Source organism: Lissotriton helveticus, chromosome 1_1, assembly GCF_964261635.1.
Source record: "Lissotriton helveticus chromosome 1_1, aLisHel1.1, whole genome shotgun sequence".
Taxonomy (NCBI): Eukaryota; Metazoa; Chordata; class Amphibia; order Caudata; family Salamandridae; genus Lissotriton; species Lissotriton helveticus.
Window position 1 is genome coordinate 357,775,035 of NC_136057.1, and position 20,310 is coordinate 357,795,344.

The window sequence follows — 20,310 nt, forward strand, 5'->3', positions numbered from 1 at the left end:
ACCTGCCAGCAATGGAAGTGTTTTTATAGTTAATTAAGTTGAAATTGTATCACTGTGAACTAAACTTTTATACATGGTTTTATTTTTTGCACATATTGCAATGGTTTTAAGTAACTGCAAAATAAAATAAACTGGAAACATTGACAATAAATCATATGTGTGTAAATCAACGTACAGGATGGGTTACATAGGACAGTGTGGGCTACAAGGTGTAGGAGTCCTATGCCCTTCATAGTTCACTGTGCTATTTTGGAGGATTACAATTTATGAACTGCAAGAACCAAAATGATCTGTGTTGAAAGCAGTAACCCATTTACCCATCTCAATCAAATAAAAATCTGTCATCTGTGTGTCCCATGTTGTGTTTTGCAGGAGACATATTAACCCTTTATGCTACTTTGATTTGAAACTGGGACTAGACAACTTATTTAGCTCCCCACTTCTTTTTCTGGGACATTAGCCCAGTTGGCTGTGAGGCAGACGTATTTAAGCTCACTTATTTTTGCTTACAGGTCTGGCGAATCTTTTCTTAGTGTCTACGTTGCAATTATTGCAAATAGATCTGGCTTTAGTGTCCTGAAGCATGTAAACGCAGGCATGCACATTGCTGTTTGCATGTGTTAATAGATTAAAACAAGACACGGTGGAAATGTGTGCTATCATACTAGCTCTGAGAATGTCTCTGCCCGCATTACGTGACGTGGTAGCCCCGCCACTGCCGCTTGACGCCCCGCAACACTCCGAACCCCCAACGTTCAGGTCTAGTTTTGTCCTTGATAGCAAAGAGGTCCCGTAACACTCCGAACCCCCAACGTTCACGTCTAGTTGTGTCCTTGATAACAAAGAGGTGGGCAAGTCAGATAATTCAAGTTCTGGTGCCCTGAACCGGAAGACACGTTAGTCGGGGTAATTGGAGAAGTCCTTCTTCTAGGTTTAGTAGCGCCTACGTCTGGGTGACTCCGGAGTCACGTGACATGGTGCATACGCAAGAGAACGACGTAGAGTCAGCTGACCAGTGCTCGGGCTAGTGTCAGACTGAGGAGGCAGAGGAGAGGAGCCCGGCGCGAGTCCTCTGCAACCACCGGGGACAAACCTACAACCGGCTCTCGTCAGCACAGCTGCACCAGTCACCCCGGCAGCGCCATTTCCGGTGGTCTCCCAGCTCTCCTTCCCACCTCAGTAATATCGCCGGCCCGAGTACACCGCCACCATGGCCCTCAGCGATGCCGACGTCCAGAAGCAGGTACAGTATTAGTGACAACGACACCCACATCCGTCACAGCCTTCCACCCGCTCGCACAGCCTGTCGTACTTTGGAAGCAAGAGTAGCAGACTCCCCTCTTGCCGTGTCCCATTCCCCCTCGCTCCTGGGATGACTACCTCTTCCTGGGGAAAGCCCCTGCGTCCTATGTCTTGTTCATATATTTATTTCTCATGATGTGTTTCTTCTTTTTGTATAGACACCCCCTTTCTTTAAAGATTATTGTAGCACCCACATTCAGCGGGATGTTATTTGTAATTTCAGAGCATGGACACCCAAAAATCCCTATCTGCAGACACTTGACAGCGACATGCAGGTGGGAGGTTTGGACCATACCCCCACCCTATGCGATCGTTTGTGTTTTGTAGGGTCGGGTAGAAGCGAGCTATCTGATTTCTGAAAGAGGAACCAGAGTGTGTAGGGCGTAGACACAATTCTAGCAGTGCAATCGAAGAGTCAACCCATGCCAGTGTTCTTTTCGCCCTGAAACTCCGATACGAACGCAGTGCATACTAAAATAATGGAGGGGTACAGTTTGATTCCTAAATCCGCCAGTTGTGGTGCAGGTTGCAGCGATTATCCTGACCCGCAGAGGAAGCAAAGCATGCGGTTATCTTGTGAAGGACATATCGTTCCTCTGAGGGAGAATGTCAGAGAGGCATCATGTGATGCAAAAGGAATTTCCTGTGATTTGCTTTGCTTACATCCTCCTACCGTTACTGTACTTGCATCTCTGATCCTCTTTAAAGGCGAAACTGATTAAGCTGTTTAACATGTCTTTATTGGTAGTAACCATTCACTATAATTTGAGCTTTGTGACGAGAAGATTGAGTGTAAAGTGTGTTCGTGATTTAAAAAATCCCTAATCTGAAGTACTTTAACCACATCTATAAAAAAACAAAAAACTTTTGTCCAAAATATGAAATAGATCTAACAGGTTTTGAACCTTTGAGATATTAACGAAAAGTTAGTGTTACCCTTTAAATGACCTTGAGAACCAGTGCAAAAGTTCACTCATAGAAGTTTGTGTTTTTAATTCAAGCATCCATGACCATTCAGGTTAAGTATTTGAGAATAGTTGGAATCTTTAATTGCAGTGAGTTTATTTTGTGTTTAATAAGTATAGCTTAGTGAGCAGTCACGTTCCCCTGATTCCATGTTATGTGTCGATCTTAATTTCATAAGCTTACGAGTAGGTGCTTGCTACCTGGCACATCTGCAACGGAAACTGGGTGGTTCCTAATTAGTTCCAGTCGCACATAGTGCACCATATACTCACTGGATCAATTTAAGTGGTTCGAAGTCTAGAAAATGAAATGTGATAGTGAGGTTATGTTTACAGATGTGCCTTTCGGCTGGGGGAAAACAGAAGGGAAACAAAGAATGCTTTAACACGAAGGGAATAAAAGTTCGGGGTATAAAACCGGGAAATAGCAACTAGATTTGTCTTCTCAATCACGTGTTTAGGTTCATAATATGGCAAGTCTGTAAATGTCGTCCATATCAAATTATGAGTACATGTGGCATCGCTTAAAGTGGATTTTAGATGCGTACCCCTCTTAGTTGTTTAGCATTCAGTATATTTATGGTCGCTGCTCCATTGTAACTCCTTACACATTTGCATGCCCATTACGACTTTTGTTCTAATGGAAACCTCCAGGGCCCCTTATCAAGCCCTTTTGCTCCTACAGTTACCAGCGTCTCTGCGTTAGAGGACACAGAGGCCTTGTTGACAGTAAATAGTAGCTTTGCAGTAGATGCGCCCCACGCTGGTTAAGGATGGAGCGCAGTGCTGCGAACCGTGAGCTTCCGGCTTAGACTGGTACTACAAGTTCCGGCATCTGCTGTGAAGCTGATACTGCAGGTTAGAGCCAGGTGATATTGTTGGAGGCTAAACAAGATCTGCGAAACACAAACATACCCTTTACCTACTAGTTTGGCAACTCTGAAAAACTACCAACAACTTTCATTATATGTTGGTAGAATTGATTTTCCTAAACACACATATTGTTTTGTAGTTTCAGTGTTCATTTTAATTGGAAACACTTCTAGAATATGGGTAAAAGCTTGAATATTATTTTTCAGATTTCAAAAGTAATTACAGTATATTGTTATCAGTGTATTTACTCAACATATGAGATGCTCTTCGTCTTGTTTGTCATTACTCTTTACCTAATTTCATAAAATAATATCTGTTCTTTTCTGAAGTGCAGGAAGTTTTGCTTTTTGAGACTGATGGCCTGGCTTAGCCATGGACTGATGATGATGTCTATGTAGGCTCTTTCCACTGGTGAGGTTGTGTTCTTGGTAGGACATTTCCCAATCCAAACTGATTTTCTTTAGTTCCACTGTACTTCTAAAAGAATCTGTACATCCAAATACAATGCGACCAAATGTTAAATAATATGCAAATCACTTTTCAGTGTTATTCTAATTTGGGTCAATAGATACGATCCGATCTATTGGACTATTAAATACCACCAGGACTCACTTGCTAAAACCGATATGAAACAGAGGATTAACTGAGGTTATTTAAAAAAATAAACCTTTTTTTTAAATCAAATGCTTCATCCTATCAAAAGGGCACTATTAATACTTTTTGTATTGTTCTAAGGTTAGTACATGTGATTCTGTAGCTAGAACACACACAGCAGTTAAGGACAGACATATGTGTAGGACTGCGCTCCAGTTTCAGAGCACAGATCCCTGTAGGATAAATGCTCACAATTAAGTTTTATGCTATACTTTTTTCTTTTTGCAGTATCTATAATTGCCTCCTGTGCTCGGTCAAGGGCTTGTTCTTTAGTGTATTTATCCGTAGAACTTGTTATATTCATTCTAAAGGATTGTACAATCGCTTAATTTGTCTTCCTATGTCTATTTTTACGCTTTATTTGGTAGTTGAAAGAGGAACTGTATTTCAGTCTAAATTGTAGCAAGCACAGAAACGTGAGCCTTGAAGTCCAACCTAGCATCAACAACGTAAGGTAATTAGCTCTGTGTTCTTGGAAGGGCAGAGCATTTTTAGGTCTTGTCTACCAGACAGCTTTTCGCTGTCTGTTTGCGAAAGAAATCATGTAGACCATATCAAAAGTTTGCATTCGGCTTAGCCCCACCCGGTTGCTTATCATTGGTTGGATTCCCACGTGTGTCCAAACAAAACAAAAAAAAGCCTGTCTCTTTCTGTATGCTTGCGTCATCACACATGCACGCCCCTATGGAATGAGATGGGTGGCGTGCCAGGGCCTGGGTCATCGCACCCTTTTCTTTGTTTTTTGCCCACAGATTGAAAAGGAAAGACCTATTGACTTTGCGAATCATTGTTATTTCAGGGCCTTTCAAAGAGAAGCAATGCATATGAGCAAACGTTTCTGACTGCAAAAAAGATATCTCTTTTGTATTTAAAACGTATTCAAATCCTAGGCTGTTTAACCTAGGGGGTTTATTTACAAGCCTCTTGCGCCACAGGTACGTCACTTTTTCCCATATTAAAAGTGAGGCACTTGCGGCTCAAGGGGTTTGTAAATAAGCCCTTTGGTTCTTATGATGCTGTAACACATGAGCTCTGGTTTCTGGGCATGCCCTTGGGACTGTCTTCACAGGGTCACACATTGCAGCATCTCTTACGGGATTGCAGAACAGTTCCTCTTCCTGTTTTTCTCTTTATGGGATTGGAGTAAAAAAAGCGAGACTATGACTAATATCTCTAAGTGCATACTTGTATTTTCCATGTTTAAGTTTGGGCTTGAGTTTTTTGAGTTCCAACCGTTATTTTATGGTGGGCACTTTCTGAAGTGGTCCAGAACACTTCCCTCAAGCTAATATCTCCATTGCTCTAAGCCAAGTTTTAGTGCAGTTTTCTGTAATACATCGTATATATGACACATGCAGCTGTAGCGTTTACGGTTTGCTTACATTTTAGTACTGTTGAAGCAAGCGTGCTGTCATTTGACTGATTTGAAATCTTAGACATTGAAGCTTAATAGTTCCATGTGTTCTATTGCCACTGAGCTCAGTAAAATGCATCTTGCTACTGTAGGCTGAAGGAGGTTAATCCTCTTTCGGCATCCACTTCTACATTTATTTTTGTTGTTTTACTGTAGCATCGAAGGGGTGGCATGGATTGCTATGTATTCCGCTCATTGTGCAATAGAACTCTTTTCAATAGGGCTGTACTCCTTTGTTTTCTAGGTGCCATTAAAGCTTTATATTGAGGTTAGTCCCTTCAAATTGTTTGTATCAATTAAATCTGCTTCCTATTTAGCTGGTCGTAAATTATTTTTTCATACGTTGAACTCATTGCTGTAGTTCCATATGTAAGTTTAGAATACTCTGCTTTGCTTCCCCATCATCTGGACAGAATGTGTCAATCTTCCACCTCACTTGATCTCACTTGTAAGCTTTTTTGTTTGCTTCTTTTTAAAAGCATAATTATTTTACTCCCATAAGATGCTAACTGGGTTGAAGCAAGGTTCGGATATGGACGAACGGCCATGATTTAGGAAGCCAAAAGCATACATTTTGCAAGTTCAGGGTGTTCTAGCAGGCCTCCAAAAATCATAACAAAATTACCAGATCTGAAATTCTAGTGACTTGAATAATTTACTTGACCTAACTGTAATGCTCCTTGACTCGTAATCTGGCATCAAATTGTGTAATGCTTGGCAAATATTTTATTTGGTTTACCTTAAGTGCAGGGGCATGAGGTGACAGGTCGTTAAACTATTACCCCTTTGACCCTCTGTAAATTTTGTGTTTTGAGTTGAAAAATATTTTATTTCACCAAGCTGCTTTTTTCTTCATTATCACATAAGAGCACCTTTAAATATGTGTGTTCACCATACTTGCTTTACAATAAAAACGATTTTTCTATTTAATATAATAATAAACCTTTGGTCCATGTATAATAAAAATCTAGCCCACATGCAGAGCACACGTAATCCATGACCACTAACAGCATCGCCATCAATACTGGGGCAGAAATGTTTTTTCTATTCATATTTAAAAACTCTCACTTTTAATAAATATATTACTAAAGCATGTTGTGGTGGCACACTGTCATTTACAGACAGCACATTTTCCATTGCAGTGGTCACAAATTTTCCCACTGACCTGCAATTTTACCGTGAAAACTATGCAGCACACAGATGATAATATTTAGAAATCGTGTTTTAGCAAATGTTTATCATTTGCACATCATCAAGTAAACTGTTCGAATTTTTTATCCTATTAAATTAAAATCTTTGTTGCTATTAGCAATTCTGATTTTCCAAAAAGTGCTTTCCTAGCTGCTGGTTTATTTTGAAAATGTGTACTGTTTTTTTAAATGTGTGTTAGAAAAAAACCTGACATCCTATAGCCTTGTATTTCATACTTCCTGTACCCCAGCACGATTGTCAGACAGTTCACTTCATGAAATCATCTAACTTTGCAGTCCGAGAAAGAAAAGTAAACGCCAATTTCTAGAGTAAAATAAGCAACAATTTGTAAGAAGACATAAGCTGACATTTGCCCCTGTCTTGGGTCCCGGTTGGAAGAAACACAAAGCTTCAAAACAGACAAAAGACTTGCTCCCGACTTGCTCTTGGTGTAGTAGACCCATTTACTGTGTAATAAATGCCCCTTTAAGGCATCGTATAATTTCTCTTAAGTGTTCACTGCAGGTTATGTCCAGAGATCAAGGGCTGCAGCTATATTAATTCGCAATCATTTGCACGAAAAGATAAGATTAACATGGCATGCTCTATGGGGAGCTACGTGTAGTCTTGAGGATACTTTATGAGGAGCCTTGATCTGTTATGAGAGTTTGTGCCCCCTCCCCCTCCGACTATGACCTTATTGGCATGTATCTGTACTGTCCTAACAGATTCCACCCAGTGATTGGAATCTAGGGGGCTACGGATGGAGTTGCTGACTGGTCTCTTGATTGTACAGGAAGTTCTGGATCCACACAACAAGGACCCACCATACTTTCTAAGTATGGGGCGCCATCTGTATTGCTGTATTGCTGATGTTTGGAGTAGAGTAGACCTCCGGGACTGTGGTTTCACATGGCTTTATTCCGATGCCCATGAAACCCAGTCAAGAATAGAGTAGCTTTTTGTACCAAATGTCAATCTGGTCGGAGTGTCCATTACTTGTATTCTGGCTCATGGCCTCTTGGATCAGTCACCTGTTGAGCTGCTCTTGGAGCTGGGCCCACAGGAGGAGAAAGACAGCTGGCACCATAATGCATGGTGGTTAACCGCTTCTAGAATGTAGATTGCATGTTGTGGAGGTTACAGATACATGTTTTGAACTCAATCATGGCACAATGAAATAGTTTTTGTTCCTTTGAAGCCACAACACTGAGATTTACAGGCCCATTATGTGGAGACTCCTGCCAACAGCATTCAACATATTAAAACTGTGCTCCAGCAAACCCTCATCAGTAAGGCACACGCGTCATAGTGCACAACCCAAAGCTGTACATACCAATGAGGTAACATATCAGTTAAAATTCTCTTTTAGCTGTGTTGAAACTCTGACAACTGAGTTCATGTTGCCCAAGTGATGGACGCGCGTGGTCTCCTGGTCACAGAAAATAGCAACATAGCAGAAACCTTTTCTTTCTATTTCACAACTTGAAATGTATACACGAGAGTCCCCGCTGCTGCAGCACTAATCCAATCAATCAATCAATCAGTGACACTTGTAAAGCGCGCTACATACCCGTAGGGTCTCAAGGCGCTGGGGGGGGGGGGGGGGGGTGCCGCTACTGCTCGAACAGCCAGGTCTTCAGCTTCTTCCTGAAGGAGAGGTGGTCTTGGGTCAGGCGCAGGTCGGGAGGGAGGGAGTTCCGGGTCTTGGCGGCCAGGTAGGAGAAGGACCTTCCTCCTGTAGTAGTTTTTCGGATGCGGGGGACGGCGGCGAGGGCGTGGTTGGCTGATCGGAGGTGGCGTTTGGGAGCGTAGAAGTTGACTCGGCTGTTGAGGTAGCTCGGGCCTTGGTCGTGTAGGGCTTTGTGTGCGTGGGTGAGGAGGCGGAAGGTGATTCTTTTGTTGACGGGGAGCCAGTGAAGGTCTCTCAGATGTCCGGAGATGTGGCTGGTTCGCGGGATGTCGAGGATGAGTCTGGCTGAGGCGTTCTGGATCCGCTGGAGTCTCTTCTGGAGCTTGGCGGTGGTACCGGCGTAGAGGGCGTTGCCGTAGTCCAGTCGGCTGGTGACGAGGGCCTGGGTGACGGTCTTCCTGGTCTCGGTGGGGATCCACCAGAAGATCTTCCGTAGCATGCGTAGGATGTTGAAGCACGCCGAGGAGACGTTGTTGACTTGCCTGGTCATGGAGAGGGAGGAGTCCAGGATGAAGCCCAGGTTGCGTGCATGGTCTGTCGGTTTGGGTGCGGTGCCCAGGGCGGGAGGCCACCAGGAGTCATCCCAGGCGGAGGGTGAGGAGCCCAGGATGAGGACCTCAGTCTTGTCCGAGTTCAGTTCCAGGCGGCTGGTCGTCATCCACTCGGCTACCTCTTTCATCCCTTCGTGCAGGTTGGCTCTGGCGGCGGCGGGGTCGTTGGTCAGGGAGAGGATCAGCTGGGTGTCGTCGGCGTAGGAGATTATGCTGAGGTTGTGTTTGCGTACGATGGCCGCGAGGGGGCTCATGTAGACGTTGAAGAGGGTGGGGCTCAGAGATGATCCTTGGGGGACGCCGCAGATGACTTTGGAGGTCTCTGACTTGTACGGTGGTAGGCGGACTCTCTGTGTTCTTCCGTCGAGGAAGGAGATGATCCATTCCAGCGCCTTGTCCTGGATTCCGATGTTGCTGAGGCGCCGTACTAGGGTGCGGTGGCAGACCGTGTCGAATGCCGTGTCGAATGCCGCGGAGAGGTCTAGGAGGATGAGGAAGAGGTTTCATTGGAAAACGTCTGGTAAGGTGCATTACTGAAGGTAAATAAATGCAAGCTCTTAGAGGCAGACATTACTGGAGAAGCACTGGCGATGGTGCAGAGTCTTCTCCAGCCTGACAAGACAATGGGCCCACAGGGTTCTCCGCTAAATTGTTTAGACACATCTCACCTAAGATAACTGAATATATCAAAAACATGCTGAAGGAACTGTTATTAGTGGTGAACTTCCGTCAGATCTGAGGGTTGGAGAAATGATTCTGATCCCATGCGTTCTAAATCCCTGATAAATGCTCCTTCTGTCACTCAGTTTCTCTGGAAAGTGGAGGTTACAATTCAAGCCATGACCCTAGGTAACGTCTATTGAGTGATCCACTTGCTGGTCTATCTTTTGTTTTCCTGCCAGGAAGGGCTACTAGACATAATATAAGGCACCTCCAGAATGCTTACGCAGTGGTGGATAGATTAGACCGTTCCCTGGTGCGTCTGGCTGATTTTGAGAATGCCTTCGATTCAGTCAAATGAGTTACTTATTTACACTGTTGAAGAAGGCAAACCTTGTCCCCTGATTTCATAGACATGCACACTTGCTTTACACGAAGCCTGTGGCACGAAAGAGTGTTGGGTGCGAGTTATCTGGTCCATTTTCTATGCAACTGTGCACAAGGCAGGGTTACCTGCTCTTTCTCTCCCATGTCATTCACTACTGTGATAGAACCACTTGTAAAATGGATCAGCATAGACCGTCTCTTAAGCGGATTAGAGTGAGCACTAGACGTTGTTGACTGAATATCCTTGTATTCCGATGTTTGTGTTTCTGCAAGACCTAAACTGATAAGGACCAAGAGCACTCTGTATTTTCCACATATTTGGGGAATTCACCTGTCTAACACTTAGTAAGGCTAAGTCTGCAGTATACTCAGTGGTCACTAAACCGCAGGATCTTACCTGGGTTCAGAGACTCTGTTTCCAGGCGAGGCTTTCAATATTTAAGGGGGTTTATTACATTGGATGAGGTAGTTGCATGGAATATAATATACAAACCCAAATTGATTAAACTATACAGCAATATTTTATTTTGGTCTCCATTCCCTTTATTGGGAATGAATAGGTAGGCTTTGCCTCTCCTGCTCCACTAGTTACATGATTTTCAAATGCATTTTTTTTGCAAGTCTTTAATCCCTGATACAAAACTTGCAATTGGGTATTTCCCAAAATGGGTCTTGTGAAATGTCTCAATACGCTGATGAAATTGTAGCAGCAGATACACCGGCCGAGTCACTTAATTATTAATAAAGGGCTGTATGATACACAAGATGACCCTGTCTTAGAAATTGAAAAGTGAGCTTTGCAGGAATCTCATTTCCTACACCTACTGTATGGAAGTGAGCATTGCCCTCTCTCTTCCTGTGGCTGCTCGGATGGCGTTTGAAAATGTAAGAGGAAACGTTGCAGGATCTGGGTTGGAAAAACTAATTTACTAAAGAGTCTCATTATGGGTGGGGAACAGACTCCAGTAGGTCTCAGTGCTCCAAGGCTTTAAGGAATGGGATACTAATGGTATTTCCAGTTTTGCAGAAGACGCTCCTCGGGACAGTAATAGCTGATTTAGGCAAGCATTCAGATTTTCGTGTGAGGGGATTAAAAGAGTGCACAAATTGCAAATATTGCTCATTATTTATTAATACTTTAGGCACCTTTATTGAGCTGTCGCAAGCCTTTGAGAAAGAGGTGTAAAAACGAGACAGGAGAACTTTTTCCTCGCTGTATGACGTTTTCAAAATCAGAACTTCCGGGAAGAGGGTCCTTAACACTTTAGGCCAAGTTCAGGGATGGAATCTGCCCGATGACTCTAAATTCACCTTGCTTCGTGTTAATGTCGATCTAGACTCCCAACAGAGACAAAATGGCTTTATTGTGGCAGGGGTTGGTAATGGAAGAATGCAACCCATCTTGATGCGTATGGGTGGAATCCCTCTCCGCATTGCCGAAAAGGGGTGGACCCCTGTATTACCCTGGAGCAATCGATTTATCAAGCCAGGGTTTCCTCAGAAAAATATTAGAACATATGTGGAGTTTGCTGTTAATACCGATGTATCCCTTTTTTCAAGCTGGTCGAACATGGAATATAGATAAGCATTGGAGAAGAGGTGTATTGCCCAGTCATCCAGTAGTGACCGTTACTGAACAGATGGGCCCTGTGTCAATTTATTTTTACTCTTGTCTGACACTTTGTTGTATGATTTGTTTCATTTTCTTTCAAAAACAACGTCCATGTATTCCCAAAAATAATTAAAACAAAAACGCAGCAAAGTATATAATTTATATGCCTAACTGAAGACTGGAAAAATCTGTGCATAATGTCAGTTTCAATTATTTGCCAAATTTTTAAAAGAGAGCCCTGCTTCATGCATCACTGATTCTCTCTTCTTTTTGTGCTCCTTCCATTGAAACTTGAGACTGTGATACCAGGCGACATCGATATAGATATTTATGAAATGCCCATGGGTAAGGGCAAACTTGCATTTAGCCAGATACAGATATGAGGCTTGAATGGTGAATTGTCTGAGCTAGGAGACTCATCAGGGTCCGGAGATGGAGATGAAAATGGCCTGTATATATGCAGGACAGAAATGAAAGCGTCATTAAATTAAAGTCAAAATATTGAATTATCACTCGCAAAAAATAGTGTCTGAAAGCAATGAAAACAACCCTTTGAACCCGTTTCTGATAATGCTCTAAAGACTTAATGAATGTACCTGCATTTTATCTTAAAATATTAGGACTCAATCAATTGTCTATTCTTAATAAGGCATGTAATTTTGCATACCTTTAGTAACATACTACAGCTGTTAAATGATATGGCACACAATAATATACAACTTCCAAAAATAAGTAGACACTTCATTTCAATTACACAGCAGTTTGACATTTTTAATTGAATTATAGTTTGGGTAATTTTCCATGAAAGTGTTTCCCCCAAGGGCCCTAGATTGTCTCAAGATCTTGATTGCATACTCTTTTTAGGTATCGCCTGCGTGGGCTGCGCACTGGTGAGATTTTATGTTTTAGAGGAGCTTTGAGTCTCGGGCTTTAAGCCCCGCGCCTCTTTCCCATTGGCCGGCGTCACCGTTCATGCTAAACGGCGGCCAGCCATTGGGAAAGAGCTTTTGGTAACGTGGACTTTTCTCTTTGTCAGGTGGCCTACTCTGATAGGCTCGCATGTATTACGGCTGTTTCAAACACATGGCCCCATAAAGGCAAGAAATCGACTGACCGTGCTTGTTTTATAAGCGTCTTAAGGCTTCATGAAATCCAATTTGAGTGGCCCGTCGCTCTGTCACTTGATCTCGTCACTCAATCAAGTCTTGCTCACGAGCCCGCGACAGGGCAGCTGAGCCTTCTCGTGAAGCTTTCGTCATCCCAGAAGTGTCACCATGGGCCGCTCGATTCAGATGCTGCATGCGTATTAAACACTTATAAGGTCCCAAAGGCGAGACCTATTGGCTATGCCAATGCTTGTTATTTTATATGGTTTCTTCAGCTCTAGCTCTGTAGCCCATTCCTTTAAGCCATTCTCGCAAGGGGATCTCTACCTGATTTCCAGTGTCATATCATGCCTCACTTAGCTATGAATGCGCCCATTGCAATCTGTATTTGAGAAAGTCAAATCCCTCAATGATCCAATGTTGCCACTTTGAGATTTAATTCTACAGGTCTTCTATCATCTCTGCTAATCTCCGATGTATTTATGTTTAATGTCTTTTGATGCTAGGCAGTACCATGTTGGGTGTATGGAGTAGCCTACTATTGTACTGTACCGCAGACCATGGGGGTCTCTACTCTTGTGCATTTTCTAGAGTCGGTTGTAGACCATATTAAAAGTATTTAAATTGAACGAGTTAGAAGTGAGATGGTATTGCAAATGTCTGTGAGGCCATTTTGGCCATCTTCCATTCATCTTTCAGGGGACCTAAGTCTGCCTCCCATCAGGTGCGCACATCTGTTAATGGATCGAGGATGTTTTGTGTTTATGATCTGTAAACTGATGAAATCCCTTTCGTGTCCGGTCTCTCAATTGCCCATTTTGGTTCTAGTGGATTGAACTCCGGTATTGTCAGCGGGCCTGTTGATGCTTTGCCAGGGCCTGTCTCAATTGTAGGTAGCGGTAGAATTGAATCTCGTGGAGATTAAAATCCAATGCTGTTTGTACATAGGATTTCATATGATTTCCCTTTCCGAATATCTCCCAATTTTGGAATATCAATTAAATCCCTGGGTCTGAAATGCAAGCTTTATTTCTTGATGACAAAAAGCATTTCAGTCGCAGAAGTAGTTTTATTAGAAGTGCAACGAAAAAGATTAATAGATTTTGCTAAGTGCTTCATAGAATACTTCTGCTTTTTCTAATTACAATAAACCTTTTACTACAACCATTATGAGGATTAAAAGGAGGACCATGAGTAATTCCTTCTGGGTGGCTTAATACTAGCATGATTTTTGCAAAGAGCAGATGCCTATGGTGTTTCACAGAGGACCCGACCTGGTAGTGCATCTGCTGGGTACAGCAAAAGCCTCCAGTGACACGCACTGGTGGAGTAACAGGGACCTGCACTGCACAATGTTGATGCTCTCAGTGCTAGGCAGGGGTCCAGGCCGGATTCCTTTTTTTTTTTTTTTTTTTTTTTACATTTTAAAATTATTATTATTTTTAAATCTTTTCATTAACATAGCTCCTAGTACCCATAAAACAATAGACCAGGTCCAAGAAGCAGATTAGAAATTGCGTTGTGGTGAATAAAATACAAGCACATTAGTACACAAATGGGATATCCCATTATATAATTACTCCCCCGATTCCCTCCCCGACCCTCTATATTTCCGCCATGGCCCCCAGATCTTCTTCCATTTCTTGATGCAGCCCCTGCTCTTCTATATGGTTTCCTCAGCTCTTTGGCACCAATCTAGGTCACCATTGCGGGGGTGTCTGGGAACCCCACCCCCTGGCGATGTTTCTTTTCGCTACACCCACGGCCAGAGCCAGCCAAAGTTCAACATGCCTCGTCCAGTCTGTGTCCCCCTTAATCATCAATAACAGCCATTTTAGCTCCATCGGAACCTTGTCACCCGCAATCGCGGACATAGAGTCCGTGACCTTGGTCCAGAAAGGGACCACTTCAGAGCACTCCCATAGTATGTGGTAGAAGGTGCCCTCTCCCTGGCATCCCCTCATGCACAGGGCTGATTGACTCCTGCCCCACATGTATAGATTTGTGCGAGGGTAATATACACGATGTAAAAGTTTCAATTGGACCAGCCTAAACCTGGGACGGATTGCTATTTCATGCCCACTCTGTATTGCATCTTGCCAGTCATCGCCCTCCAATGTACCAATGTCACTGGCCCATGCCGCCGGAAGCATCACCAAGGGGTCTGGCATATTGTTTATGAACTTTCGATAAGTTATGGATGTGGGCTTCTCCGATATGGGGTCCAGTAATAACCTGTCTTCCATGGAGGAATATTCCGGGATAGGGGGATCTCTATTGACATGTGAACGTATGGCGTGTATGAGTCGTATGTAGCTGTATTGTTGTGAGTCGTGCAGGTCATATTCCTTCTTGAGGTAGGCAAAGGAGCGGGGGGCAGATGCCCTCCGGACGTCACCTAAGTAGTCAATGCCACTGTGCTACCACCCCATAAAGCCGGTCAACTGCTTCACCTCTCTCAGCTGATCTCCAGTCCATAGGGGGGTTCTACCGGTCAATTTGTCCGTCCATCCCAGGAACTTATTTGCCTCCCTCCAACATTTAACTACCGCTCTTGTGTGTACAGGCCACTCTCTTTGCGGCCTCCAGGCGTAGAGCAGGTGTTCAGTTTGCCCCTGGCACGTTGAAACTGTCCATTCTGTAGGCCTATTCAGAGTTATCTGTATAGACCCAGTTGTTAACTACTTGGAACTGCGAGGCCCAGTAATATAACCTGACATCAGGGAGCATCAGGCCCCCGTCATATACCGCTCTAGTGAGCTTGTGGAGCGCTATTCTAGGAGTCCCGCCATTCCAAAGCAGCGTTCGTACTGCCTGCAAAATGCGTGTAAATACCCCCGGGAGGACAGGATACAGTGTATTTTGTAGGATGTACCGGAGCCTCTGCAGTGCAAGCATCTTAAATAGTGCCACCCGGCCCATGAGGGAGAGAGGTAGTAAATGCCAGTGATTCACGTCTGCTCCCAGGTAAGCCAACTGAGGCTCAAGGTTCGTTGCAAAAAATTCCTCCTTATCGCGCGCGATATATACCCCCAAGTACTTGAACCCGGCAGTGGCTACAGTGGCCGGGCATCTTGTGGGGATCCGCGGGGGAGCTAGACAAGGGAAATATTACCGACTTTACCCAATTAATGGTGTAGCCGGAATAGCTGCTGAATAGCTCAGAGGTGTAATGCCTGCGCAATCGAATGATATGGCTGCGACATGTACAGCACAATATCATCGGCCTATAGGGAAATACGCTCTTCCCATTCATTCGTCAGCTCCAGGTCCTGATCCAATGAGCCAGCGGCTCTAGGGCCAGGGCAAAAAGGAGGGGAGACAGGTGGCAGCCCTGCCTCGTGCCCCTCCTAAGAGGAAACACCCTGGACATAGCACCATTTACCCTGACCCGAGCTACAGGTTGTTCTTGGAGAAGACGCACCCAACGGCAGACGATCGGGCCAAACCCCAGTTTGTGGAGCAGCATAAATAAATAGGGCCACTCAATACTATCGAATTCCATTGATGTGTCTAATGCCATGAAAGCTGTCTGTGCGCCTCCCACATCCTCCGTCATATATAGTACGCTGTATAAGCATCGCAGGTTGGGGGCGGGTGCTCCTATGAGGCATAAATCCAGACTGGTCGACATGCACCAGGTCAGGAAGAACAGATACCAGCCTAGCTGCAACGGCCTTGGCCAGGACCTTGGCCTCTACGTTGATAAGTGAAATGGGGCGATACGAGGAGCATTGGTCCGCCAGCTTCTCGGCTTTATGAATGACCACAATCGTGGCTTCGCATTGCAGGCCGGATTCTTGATCTCGGGGAGGTGATCTGGCAGAGAAGAATGTTGCGGTGTTGGAGGGGGCACAAGGAGATGGTTAGAGAAAGTACCATTACAGGATTGATACAGCCAGAAACCGCGCACTGAACCACTCTTATAGGTGCAGGCAGTGACAGACTCCACAAGACCACTGTAAGATGGGTATAGGCAGTAAAAACCACTTTGAGCTGGGTATAGACCGGTCCATTTGAAAATGGGTACAGTGAGGACCACAGAGATTGTCATATGGTGAAAATTGCTATGATTTGGTCACTATGAAATGGGTGCGGGCATTGAGAATAGCTGCACGACTGGGTCAAAGACCTCTAATATGATATTGGTGCATATTATGGCTTTTCGGTGTCTACAAGGGCATGATATCTGAGAAATATGAGGTTACATGGGGAAGAAAAACAACCACTTGAAAATCAACCAAGCAGGAGAATCCGAAGAGATTGCTGAAACGGAAATGCAGCAGACTCCTCCTGGTTAAAAAACACTCTGCTAGGCACAGCTTAAGCCTCCACTGACGGGCCCAAGGGCAGCAGCGATTTACACTGACGGAAGAGCTGGAGGAGTGGAAGACCAACACAGAGAGCACAGGGCAGGGATTTGAGTTGAAAAGCAGTATATGAGGGATAGATCAATAAACCACATGCATTCCTGTTGAGTACCTAAAGTTGTTCCCTAAATGTAATCGGGGGAATGCTTCAAATCATCCAGTCGAATGAATGATCTGCTCCAGGGGAGGAACAGATGCAAGTAAAGGAAGGAATGCCATCGAATAAGAAGGAAGCCATGAAATGGGAGTGACATGAAAGCCACTCGTTGGTACGCAATGTTCTGGTCCTCAAGAGGTCTGTTGATGACAAACATCTTAAAGCTGTCTGTAGGTGAGACCTAAAACCGACCCATTTGGTGTTATATTTGAAATTGGAGCCATCAAGATCCTCTTGCAAAGTCTTTCAATCTGGGGTTAGGGGGAATTACCTGCTTAAAAGCTGTCAATACTCTTGCTCATTATTACGTGCAATCAGCGGCTGTTTTTGAAGAATTATTCAAATGGGTAATGAGCAGGATGGTGATTTGGGCCATGCTCCCACTCCACAATTTCTGTTCAACTCTTGGGACTAGTTAACTTTCCTATATGCTACACAAGGAAGCTAACTTGTATAGGAAATTAATTGGTGGTGTTGATAGAGTTCTCTGGAATGGAGATTTACTATGCTCAAAAATACTGCAAAGATAACTGTGATTACTAAAAGTTGAAAAGTACACAACCATTTAAAGCACTGCTATCTAGTTAGGGCTAGCGAAGGCTTACTAGGGCCCTTGGATTGTTCAGAAGTAAGGAAAGTACTGAGAAATTCATAACTCGTAATTAAATTCCATGAGTTTGACCATACCTTCTTCCTGGGTATTCTCTTCCAGCTACAATAAGGAATTTATGAATGAATTGTTCAACATGATACAGTAATTATCTCAAAAATACTACTTTTAGGAGGTCTGAATCTCTAGGTGGACAGCTTTCAGAACTAAAAGGCACAGGATCTTAATGGCAACGTGCACAATCTGGTACTCACCTGGCAACTGCATGATCAGTGGGTACTGCCAATCACAATGTAAATATTATTATTTTCAGTTTCTCCTCTACTGTTAAGCTCAAAGATATGAAGATCACACCTTCCTACTGGTTGGATTGAAGACATGAACTCATCTTCTTACTGGTCCGATTGAAGACATAATCACATCTTCCTTCTGGTCGGATTATTCACTGCATCTGTCCACTGTGAAACATAGGTTACAAACCTAAAGCACTCCTCTCTCTGTTAACTGGAACACAATGTTGTAGATCCGAAAAAAAAGTCCTCAAACATTTTAGGACTTAGTCAAGCTAACCTTCCACAGAACTCAGTTAATGATTCAACATTGCAAGTTCCAGACTAGCTTTTACACACACTTATCTTAAGCACCTCGAATATTGGAGCCCCTCTCTAACCGAGCAAAACTAAGTCTGGATGCAAAGCTGTGAATAAAGTGTTAACTAAACCTATGGTAATCATAAACATGCAATCTAAAGTGCTGGAACCCCTGTGGACAAAATTTAACACGATGAAAGGTAAACTGGTCTGCAAGTTCTAAGTAGAGTACTATCAGAAGGTGGTAATTTGCACGAAAAAGAGCAAGGATAGAGGATGCCAGCATCTAAACAGGCTCTTCGGATTGTCAAAAATCACCATCCCAAATTAAATGAAAACACTAATTCTTCTACCATATACGCAATGTATGCCAATACCTTTCAAGTTTTGTGTCCTTGTCTGAAAGGCCATATACAACAATAGTTCTCCTTATTTATCAGAATTGCTGACTGTCTCGGGCAGATCCAGAGGCCTAAGGTGCAAGAACAGTTGTTCTCAGTTCCCAGATTTAAATGTTTGTTAGCAAGGAAGCCATCTTTTTCCAGGGCAGCACTTCTGCATGAAACTCTGTCCACCAGTCTCGTATAATACGCACATCCCCGCGCTTTTGGGAAAGGGCTCAAATCCTGTCTGTTCAGGCAAATTATGATGTCACCTTTCTATACTTTCATGTATCTTTTGGTCCCAGTTATTTTTTTTGTTTGGCGCCTTGATCCTAGTTACTCTATATAAATTAATAACCTGAATTTACATTTACCACCTTCATGCTAGTGATTGCCGAAACTTTAACAAAATCTGAGCAAAATCAAGGCATCATATCTTAGACATTGCCATGCTCAGCCAAGTGCTTCAAAGAGAGAATTGGCTCCTTGTTCCTCTTACTGGTCTAAATTATAGACTTGTTTTACTTCCATTTCTTGGCCCAAAAGCTTCCCAATTGTCCTTTTCCACACAAAGAAGCCCATTGCAGATTTTATTAATCTGTCTAGCTACCACCCAATTTCAAACCTTCAAATTGAACCAGAAGTAATGGGAAGAAAAGCAGCTTGTCAACTCCACTGCTTTTATGCGGAAAGGGACCTCTGACATGATCACCAATCAAGCTTTCCCCCAGTTAGCTGTCATAAACCTGTATATGGGAAGAGCCATTAAAGCCTTAGATGACAAATATCAGGAGGGCCTACCACTTCTGGACGGGTCATTGACACATGACTCTGTATACCACAGCATCCTTTGTCCGTGTGTCCAAGAACATACAGGCATAAAAGGAAGGGAATACATTGACATAAATCCATTACCTCATTCATATAGGTAGGTATTCATCAAGTAAGACTATACTATACCTGTCCTCCTCTGAGATCGGAGAACTTTTTGTTGAGGTGAACTCGCACATTACCTTATCCACCATGGTACTGGTGCCCCATGGCTAACACTATTGAAGTCTACAAGGTGCTCTTTCAAATGCATGCAGGTGATTGAGATCTGCTCAACCGGACAATGGTCTTGCCCACCGTGCTGAATCATGTGAACGTAGAACAAAGCAAGTTTCAGCCTTGCTCAAATACTGAAACTCTGCTATTTTGCAACATTTATTTGTGTCCTCTCCCATTCTAATTGCCAACCGTTTTGGTCACTCCCTCCCCTGATCTCTTGAAGTACTATCAGAATTTTTTTAGGTCATCTTTGACATACACAGAACTTGTTTCTTTTTAATTATGAATTGCAGTAACAAACAAGCATTTACAATGCAATGGTCTCGGCATTATTAAAGGTAGAGCTATTGGCATTGCTCATGACATTTAAAAAAAAAATGTTTTTGTTTTTAATCGCTCGCAAATGCGAGACCTATTGCATTTGCACCCACACAGAGCCACACATACAAAGCCACCCACCCCCACACGGAGCCACCCCCACACGGAGCCACCCCCACACAGAGCCACCTACCAAAAAAGCTACACACACCCAGACGGAGCCACCCACACTGAGCCACCTTCCAAAAAAGCTACACACAGAGCGACAGAGCCAACACACACACACAGAGCCACACACACAGAGCCACACCCGCAGAGCCACACACACACACGCGCGCAGAGCCACACACACACGCGCGCAGAGCCACACACACACGCGCAGAGCCACACACACACACGCGCAGAGCCACACACACACACGCGC

The 20,310-nt window shown here is 43.8% G+C and overlaps 1 protein-coding gene across 1 annotated transcript in view; it reads left to right on the forward strand.

The window, feature by feature from the left end:
* Window positions 1–950: 950 nt before the first annotated feature.
* Window positions 951–20,310, forward strand: part of ATP6V1E1 (ATPase H+ transporting V1 subunit E1) — a 199,848-nt gene continuing 180,488 nt past the window's right edge. The window contains exon 1 of the mRNA XM_078673633.1: window positions 951–1,243. Coding sequence (XP_078529759.1) covers window positions 1,211–1,243 — 33 coding nt within the window. The 5' untranslated portion in view covers window positions 951–1,210. The remainder of the gene's footprint in view (window positions 1,244–20,310) is intronic.